Raw genomic sequence first — 9,650 nt, 5'->3', positions numbered from 1 at the left:
CTAAGAGAGGCAGCATCTAAGTTCAGAAATATTGGTTTGTCTGAGCAGCTGAGGCTTGTGTGAAGAGCCCTGTTGCAGTGAACAAGTTGCATTGGGGCAGTGATGGAAGGGAGGGGCAGGCAGACTGTCTCGGGAAGTTGGCCATTGCGGTTTTGTAGACATAACAAATGGACCGAAGGTAACTCCAATCCACCACTATGTTCTAAGTGCTGCTTTGTGTCCTGGACTTGAAGCTTAAAGTCAAGTTGAGAGATGGACATGTATAAAAAGTTAAATAACAGCCCAGATTAGTATATGGCAAATGTCAAATAAAGTTTATACACACGGATGTACAGGAGTTCAGAAAACATTGGAATGTCACTGAAGAAACTTCAGGGAGGAAGTGAGACTCCATCTGGATTCAGAATGATGGACAGGGTTTCAACAAGTGGGCAGGAAGCAGAATATTTCGGGAACAGGGAAGATGCAAGCAAAGAAGCAAGGCAGGAGTTAAAAGAGTGTGTTTACAGGCCATGAGAACAGGGCAGTAGCTGGAATAGAGCCTTCCCAAGGTGAAGAGGTACCTGCCAATAGTTTGTTGAGCAGACCACTCACACACAACCACACACACGCTCATGATAGCCCCTCTGCCTGTGAGAGGAAGACAAAAGAGTTTTAAAAATAAATAAAGTCCCTCTTAATTATCCGCAGATTATCTGCACTGCAGCTGATCTGGAACAAATCCTGCCTGCAGCTTGCTGGTGATGTCATCTCCCTGTTTAGGTGCTCATTCCCGTCTCTGTTTACTGCCCAGTGGGAGCCGGAAAGGGAAGAAGCCTTCAGCGTCTCCCCTCATAAAGCAAAATATACAATTGGCCTCTGTTTGCTGTGCCCTTGAGAACCAGGCCAAGTATATGGGTGGAAAGTGAAAGGAGTTCCAGTTTAGTTTCTATCCCCCGACTTGGGCAGCAGGAATTGGAGGAGGGATGGAATGGGGCCCCAGGTGGTTCTTTTGTTCCCCTGAATTAGGTGACCAAGTGGACTTCACTGCACAGGCCACAGACTGACTCAGTGGGTGGTCTCAGCACTGTCTCTAACTGGCTTGGAATCTTCAAAGTGAATGGTATTTATCAATTCCTCAAGTGTTTATTGTGGAGAAGGCCATGGCAACCCACTCCAATGTTCTTGCCTGGAGAATCCCAGGGACGGTGGAGCCTGGTGGGCTGCCATCTACGGGGTCACACAGAGTCAGACACGACTGAAGCGACTTACCAGCAGCAGCAGTAGCAAGTGTTTATTGACCCTGTCTGTGCTAGAAGCACTAAGCTGGTATTCTTTGAGCCCCAGTGCCCTTATCTGCAAAGTGGGAACTCGGACTAGAATTGCAGTCTCTCAGTGGAGATGCTGGCATTATTCATTGATGAAGATGCTCATCAGGATGGTTAGCAAATCCAGCTCTGCCCATTAAAGGCCTGTGGTGACTCCTTGTCAGAGTAGCCAAAGAAGGCAGGACCACCCTCAGTTAAGGACCACTGGACTTGTTTGCTACAATTGCTTGCCAATCTGAAATTCTGATTATTTTGTGGCTGGGCCCAATAAAAACATGTACAGTAGAATTACTGAAGGTTGATGAAACATCAGAATAGCGGGTACATCTTATTCAAGTAAAGGGAATTTTTAAGAGTAGCAACAATAGGTAATACCTGTTGAGCAATTATTATGTTTCAGATTCTTGGCAAATTCCTTTCATTAGAAGTCTTTAGAGAGCATCTGATTGTTTACCATTTCAGATCACTTGTGTCCTCTAATTTGTCCCCTTAATTTTAGAGCATTGAGTTGACAATTGTCTTGGTTCATTTACCATTTGCAAAGTTCAGATGTGTATGTAGCCCTGTAGGGGACCCTACATATGAAGAGAATGAAGAAGCAGCCCTGGCTAGATTCACTCCTCTGCACAGGATACAGCATTTGTTCTCTGTATATATGTGGACTTAACAAATGTATGAAATCTGTCACTCCCTAAGAAGCTATAATATGGCCTTTACTTGCGAGGGATTGGGGGCAGGAGGAAAAGGGGACGACAGAGGATGAGAAGGCTGGATGGCATCACCAACTTGATGGTCGTGAGTTTGAGTGAACTCTGGGAGTTGGTGATAGACAGGGAGGCCTGGCGTGCTGCAGTTCATGGGGTCACAAAGAGTCGGACATGACTGAGCGACTGAACTGAACTGAACTGAACAACAGAGACCTGAATTGCTATTTTTGCCATTTCTTTTTTCTCCCCACTGAAGTCCTTTGCCTGTAATTTGAGTCAGGAACCACCAGGGGGCAATCAGAATATGATCTGACTCATTGCTTTCAAGAGCTAGTTCCCCATTATCAAAAGAATATGATTCATCTGCCAATCCCGCTGTCCTGCTGAAAAGCCTATGTCCTGCTTTGCTGAGCAGAAAGTCCCTTTTCTAGGGTGGCAATAAAATCTCCTTATAGTTTGTATGTATGCATTCCTGTGCTATTACATGGAAAGCAAGAGATACAAATAATTAAATCTGTGTTTAGCAAATACTCTCAAAATATTCAAAGACATTTGCAAAAGAAGGAAGAAAAGGGGTCCAAGTAGAAAAATTTATTGATCCCTTATTTTCCGTCTGCAATGAGTTTCTTTTTACTGTTACCCTTTTCTGCTAGTGCTGCTGCTGTGTGTTTGGAGGGCATAATGAATGATTTCTGCAAAAGTCAGAGCTGATCACTGCCACCCACAGCTTGTGCATGTTAACCTTCAGGGAGAAGGCATTTACATTAAAGGCACACTAGCTGATGATCTTATCAAATCAATCCATCTTCTCTCTCTTCCAGGGGAGCGTTGCACACAGCAGGCTGGGTGGCTTGGGCAGTGCAAAGCCTGGAATCCCCTGAGCAAGCAATGTTTCAGCTGGCTGGACAGATCAAATAACACTTGGGCTGGTTAACAAAAGGCACCCAAGTGGGAAGGTGTTGGAAGCTGAAGTGTGGAAATTTACCCAACATTGTCTCTTTGACAGGGAAGGAGACTCGGTCTGAAAGATGCTGCATTCCGCCAGCCTCTCTGGGTCCAGCAGAACACAGTCTCCTTCACGGTGACGTGGATGAGGGGGTGACAGAGAACACTGCCCGCCTCTGAAGTCTCTGGAGGATCCAGGCCAGGCAGGTGAGACCCAGGTCTGGGACTTCAGGTGCAGCTTGGTGTAGAGCTCATGAAAGGTGCTTGAATTTCTCCAGCTTTCTTCACCAGCATTCAACAGACTGGTTTGGGTTTCAGAATCTGAGAGGAGCTGGTAGAAAGCTGGCAGAGGTACAGAGAAGTCCCTACAAGCCTCTCAAATCCACTGTTGGGATCCCTTCATACTGTTTGGGACCTGGAGGGCAGCTCCCAGGCTGCCAGAGGCTGCAATACCACTAGACTTTGGACCATCAAAAGGAAAGGAACATAGCTCAGTGACGGCTCCACATTTAAGCCAGAAGTAACCTCTTATAACACAGGATTTAAAGGGGAGAGTTTCTGCATCTTTACTTTGTGGTCCATCATGAGAGAAAACTTTCCATTCACATAGATAATGGGACTGGGTTTTCTTTCCAAGATACTGTATTTGAAAGAATCATGAGCCATTCTAAGCTTCCAGGGAGGCTCAAGGCATATAGGAGTTGGTGGACAGCCTTCCCAGGGCAAGGCTAAGGGGACAGCCTGAGCCTCCAACTTCTGCAGCTCAGCGGGTATGGACAGATGCTACTCTTGTCTCCAGAGAGCCGGTGGCAGTGACATCACCGGGAGAAAAGGCATCCTTCAGCCTTGGGACTTGACAGAATGAGGCGGGCTGGGGAAACCAGGAGCTGGGACTCGGTCTTTCCTGACTGCCCCTCTGTCCCACGGGCAGCGCCTGACCACTGAGCCAACCATGGCCGAGAAGGGCGGCTGCCTCGCCAGTGTCTACGGGTATGACCTGGGCGGGCGCTTCGTTGAGTTCCAGCCCCTGGGTTTCGGCGTCAACGGGCTGGTGCTGTCAGCCGTGGACAGCAGGGCCCGCCGGAAGGTGGCGGTGAAGAAGATCACCCTGAGTGACGCCCGCAGCAGGAAGCACGCGCTCCGGGAGATCAAGATTATCCAGCGCCTGGACCACGACAACATCGTGAAGGTGTACGAGGTGCTGGGGCCCCAGGGCACCGACCTGCAGGGCGAGCTGTTCAAGTTCAGCGTGGCCTACATTGTCCAGGAGTACATGGAGACCGACCTGGCACGCCTGCTGGAGCAGGGCACGCTGACCGAGGAGCACGCCAAGCTGTTCATGTACCAGCTGCTCCGGGGGCTCAAGTACATCCACTCTGCCAACGTGCTGCACCGGGACCTGAAGCCCGCCAACATCTTCATCAGCACCGAGGACCTCGTGCTCAAGATTGGGGATTTTGGGTTGGCGAGGATCGTTGATCAGCACTATTCACACAAGGTATGTCTGGCTGGAACGGCTGAGAAGGGCGGTCCATGGAATCCTCAAGAACGCTCAGTGTTTGAGAGGATATTCCTAGCTCCAGTGGAATCAGAGGACTGGGCTCAGTATTTTGCGGGAAGCTGGAGGGTGCAAGAAAGAGGGGCGGTCCGGCTCTTAGTCTTGCCTCTGCCACCTGGCCATGACCAGTGATTGGTCTATGGGAGGCGGTTGGATTAGATGATCCAGCTCTAAACTCCATGACTTTATCATTGTGCAGCTGGGGAGCTCCCCCAGTGGTCTAGCGGTTAGGATTCCAGGTTTTTACTGCCACAGCCTGGGTTCAATCCCTGGTGGGGGAACTAGGATCCTGTAAGCCCTGTAGCACAGCCAAAAAAAAAAAAAAAAAAGCGCTGCTGGTGAATTTGCCTCTAGCACCGTTTTATCCCCACAGTCCACCTAACCTCCTCCCCTCCCTACCCTCTATTCAGGACTCCCCGGGAGGCCTCCCAGGATTTGAGTCTTACTCTCTGGCTCATCTTGCCTCCTCCTTTCATCAAAGTTGCCCCACTCTGCCTTCCATTCTCTCTGTCTGTGGACAAAGGCATGAACGGGGAATCTGATAAACTCATTCTCAGCGTACCTTATCCAGCTAAGGGCTCAGCTCTCCCAGGTCCCATGATGCCCTGGGCCCGCAGTGTGATGTTGAAGCCACAGGGTCTGGTTGGTGCTGAGACCCCATATGGTGGTCAGCTAAACACACCAGCAGCTGCAGAGATCAGAGCTGCCCCGGCCACATTGACACTTGTTCTCAAGGCCCCTGACTTCTTCTTACCTAATCCACTGGGCCCTTCAGGAGCTAGGAGTTCTCTGAAGTTCTGTTCTCCTTAGCCCAGTTCCTCTGACTTTATGGGAGCCTCTGAGCATCTCAGGCAGGCACCCCTCAACAGAGCTGTGGGGGGGCTGTGACTTCTGGCCTCCTGCCAAAACTTGTCAATCATGAATTTTTACTACTGGATTAGCCAAAAAGTTCATCCCAACTTTCCTGTAACATCAGGCAGAAACACCCAAATGAACTTTCTGGCCAACCCAAGAGAATAAGTGCATTCCTCGGGAAGTGGGTGCATCAGCCCTGTTACCAGCCACAGGGCTGGGGTGGGCAGTGAATGGGGAGGGCATCTCTGACCTTGAACGTGTTCCAGCCTTCTCTCTGAGGCCCAGTTCCTCTGCTCTCCCTTGCCACCCTATCTGCCTCCAGCCAGAAGGTCACAGACACTGAGAAAAGGTGCCAATCTGCCTGGGGCAGCAGCAGTGGGGTGGCGTGGGCAGGGGGCTGGGGGGTAGGGTTCCCTGTCCCACCCTCCCTGGCTGGAACCTGGGCTCCAGCTCAGATTTCAGACCTCGCATCAGCCCAGCTGGCTCTTGTTGCCTGGTGCTGCCTGAACCATGAGCTTGCCCTCTGTCCCCACTTCTGCAGCCAGACCATCTGTCAAACCTGACAGCCAAGTCTGTAGGAAGGAATGTCCACGGTAAAAAAAAAAAAAAATCCCATGCCCTTCTGTATTCCTAATTCCCTGTGTTGGTTCTCTTTTTTTCAAAGGAGCAGTGATTCCAAACAATTGAACCGAAAGTTTTAACCCAAATCTGCCCTTATTTGGTAAAAGGACCAGAGAATCCATGACAATGTTATTTCTGGGATGCACAAAACCACCTTCTGAATTGGAATAAACCAGGACATTTGGAAATAATAAGAGGAGCTTTCCTTCGATGCAAGTGAAGTGCTATTATGGGAACGGGCGCAGAACTGCACGTGGTGGGGGCTTTCAGGAAAATGAGGGCAGGGGGTTGTTGGCGCAAGCAGTGTCTGCGGCAGTGATTCCAAAGGAGGTGTGAGGAGGTGATGCTGTGATGGAGACAGAGACCCAGGCTCCCTTCTGGGGATGTTGCCTGGGACACAGTCACCCCTGGGAGCCTCTATTTCCCCATCTTTGATAAGGGTGATCATATGTGCCCTGCCTGCCCCCCTGGCTCGTGGTTATGAATCAAAATGGAATATAAAAGCAAAGCCCCTTAGAAAGTAGTAAGGAACCCCCCCACACCCCGCCTTGTTCAGAGTGCTGGCTGAGTACACGGCGCCCGGGAGCTACGCTGGGAGCCACGGAGGAGCCCCAGGCTCACTGACCATCAACGGTGGCTGTGCGCCTGTCCCTCAGGGGTGGGAAGCCACTGTGTCTCTGGTCGGGACTTTGATTTTCCTTATGCAGAGGAATTTAGATGCTCTGACTTACTCTTTCGTGGGCTCTCTTCAATAAAGTTAACTGTGGGAGGTTTAAAAGAAAAAAAAAATCACTGGAGCCAGTGACAGGCCCAGTAGGTGCTTACATCAGCCCTGAGTTTGGCAGGCGTCCCCCACCCCCACCTGCCTCCTCCCTCGTATGCTCTCTGCTTTTAGCTTCCTCCCTACTCTTCCCCAAGTGATGACGAAAGCTTTATATTCGGTGCCTTTATCTGATTGCATTTAAATCAGTTCTCATTTAATTCTCATAATGCCGTGAGGCACTTTGGGCAAATGGTCCATTTTAAGATGGAGAGAACTGGCTTTCTCAAGATTACTTGGCTGACTGCGGCAGAAGGGACACAAGAATTTGGCCTTCTGGCATCTTGATGAATGGTCTTTCCATGCGCCATTTCCTCCATGGAGGCTGTCTGGGTCTTTCCTTCCTTCGAATTCCCCGCCCCCCCATAACCTGGATCTTCTAGCACCCACCGTTGTCTGCTTTGTGGTATTTCTGCTGCTGTCTTCTGTGTTCTCTTAGACTAAGAGCTCCGTGGTTCTTGACGGCTGTATCACGTTCATATTGGTTTCCTCCAGGGACTCTAATCCTGTACCCGAGACATGGCCCAGGTGATTGTGCTGACTGTCGTGAACAAAAGGAAGCATTGTCATGGGCCAACACATTGCAGATGGCAAGCTAGTTGGGGTCATTGATTCCATGTGCTTAGAAGGTTTGACTCTCAGAGAGAGAGCGTGGCATTCTTCAAGCCAACAGAAGTCAGAAGTATGCACCTGCTCTCCCCGGTGTGTTTGGAGGAAGATTGCCTTCACGGGAGCGGCTCTAAACTTGACCCCTCTGAAAGCTTCAAGGATCCTACACTTGCCCCGAAGAAGCTCATGTGCATGTGAGCTGCAGCCAGTGCCTTTGTGTGGGTTACAGCCCAGGGTCAGGGACAGGCTTCGTGATCTGACGGCGGGGGGAGGAGCTGGACATGGATGCAGCACCCGGTGCTCCTTGTCCTCGTTGTAACTTTGTCCTGAGTGGACAGCAAGTCTCCTTCCCGTCCACAACCCCCTCGTCTAGCACAGGGCCTGGCCCAGGTAGGTGGCCGTTGTGTTTGTCTCATGGAGGAAAAGGCCTTCTCTTCTCTGATGAGTATCTGACAGCTTTGGAGCGTCAAGTTACAGTCAGCAAACATTATGGGCACAGGACCCCCTCCCACACCACCCCAAGCTTTGATTTTGCAAGGCAGAGGGCAACTAGAGGCCCTGGTTGACCCACACTGACACTAGAATGTGGCAGTGGGTAGCAATGGGGGTACTCTGGCGGCTCTCACGGCATGGGGGACCCCTGGTTTCTCTGAGTCATTCACCATGTGACTGCAATTCCTTTATTGTGCAGGTCATGCCCAGAATAAGAGATCTGCAAGGAGACCTCCCAATCACCTGGTCCATTTCTTCCATCTCCCAAATGGAAATACTGAGACCTAGGAAAGAGATCTGTTTAAGACCACACATGGATTAGCTGAGCCAAGAGTCCCACGTCCACTGTTTTTTCCTGAGCTCCTTCTCAACTGTCTGATCTGTCAAATGGGGCTATCATTCCCCTTCTGCTTATTTCATAGGATCCTTGTTAGCCTCAGTGAAAGCAGGGTTGTCAAAGGCTTTCCTGATGCACGAAAGGCTAAATCACTAACACAACCACTTGCCCAGTAGATGCCGTGGTAACACCAGGCAGAAACCCGGATGTCAGTTTCCCCTCCACCGACATATGGACCCACGGACGGGGGGCCTGGCGTGCTGCAGTCCACTGGGTGGCAAAGAGTCGGACATGACCGAGCCAGTGAACAACCTGACGTGATGGCCAAAGGGCGAGTCAGGAGCCCCCACCTCCTGAGGGCGGCTGCCGGCCTGTGTTCTTGTCATGAACCCTTTTCTGCCCTCCTCCTCGGCAGGCCCGCTAATTAGTTCCTTGTGTGTGTGTCAAGAGGAGGCAGCTGGAAGAGCATGTTTCCCTTAGAATTTATCCTATTAGGGAGTAGATGAGCTCAAAAGAGGGAAAAAAATGTAGTTTAAGACTTCACTAAGTTCTGTGTAAATTCTGAGAAATGTCAGGAGCCCCCAGGAGAGGGTGCTGAAGGCTGAACAGGGCGTTGACAGCCTGATTAGCTGTGTGAACACGTCCCTCCAGGCAGGGGCCTGGGAGAGGGAACCATCTTTTGTCCTTGCCAGGGGCCGCCAGCAGACTTGCTTTTCCTGGGAGTAGTAAGCAGAGAAAACTGCAAAGGAAAGAAAGCAAGAGTAAGAGGCCCATAGCATATGTCTCAGAGAAGGCAATGGCAACCCACTCCAGTACTCTTGCCTGGAAAATCCCATGGACAGAGGAACCTGGTAGGCTGCAGTCCATTGTGGTCGCTAGGAGTCGGACATGACTGAGCAACTTCACTTTCACTTTTCATTTTCATGCATTGGAGAAGGAAATGGCAACCCACTCCAGTGTTCTTGCCTAGAGAATCCCAGGGACGGGGGAGCCTGGTGGGCTGCCATCTCTGGGGTCACACAGAGTCGGACACGACTGAAGCGACTTAGCAGCAGCAGTAGCAGCATATGTCTTGGTGGGTCATTCAAACAAGTCCAAGGTTTCTGCCATGCTGGCCTGCCTTTGGGTCCTGACCCCTTTCTGTTGGGTTGGCCAGAAGGTTCTTAAGATCCAGACAGTTCCATAGGATGTTATGGAAAAACCTGGGCTTTCAAAGGCCAACCCAATACCTCAGAACCATCCGTCTTCTTCCCTTACAATTCATGATCGGAATGCTCTCACACTCTGCCTCCATATCTCATGAAGATTTCCTTAGAGATCAACTAGTACCATCGTTCTCAAAGCGTGGCTCTGGACCAGCAGCATCAGCCTTACCTGGGCACTTGTTAGAGATGCAGGT

The 9,650-nt window shown here is 50.5% G+C and overlaps 1 protein-coding gene across 1 annotated transcript in view; it reads left to right on the top strand.

The window, feature by feature from the left end:
- Nucleotides 1-2,828: 2,828 nt before the first annotated feature.
- Nucleotides 2,829-9,650, top strand: part of MAPK4 (mitogen-activated protein kinase 4) — a 62,292-nt gene continuing 55,470 nt past the window's right edge. The window contains exon 1 of the mRNA XM_040264464.1: nt 2,829-4,457. Coding sequence (XP_040120398.1) covers nt 3,912-4,457 — 546 coding nt within the window. The 5' untranslated portion in view covers nt 2,829-3,911. The remainder of the gene's footprint in view (nt 4,458-9,650) is intronic.

This window comes from Oryx dammah, unplaced genomic scaffold (assembly GCF_014754425.2).
Source record: "Oryx dammah isolate SB20612 unplaced genomic scaffold, SCBI_Odam_1.1 HiC_scaffold_22, whole genome shotgun sequence".
In the NCBI taxonomy this organism is placed as follows: domain Eukaryota; kingdom Metazoa; phylum Chordata; class Mammalia; order Artiodactyla; family Bovidae; genus Oryx; species Oryx dammah.
This window is presented reverse-complemented; position numbering and strand designations above follow the sequence as displayed.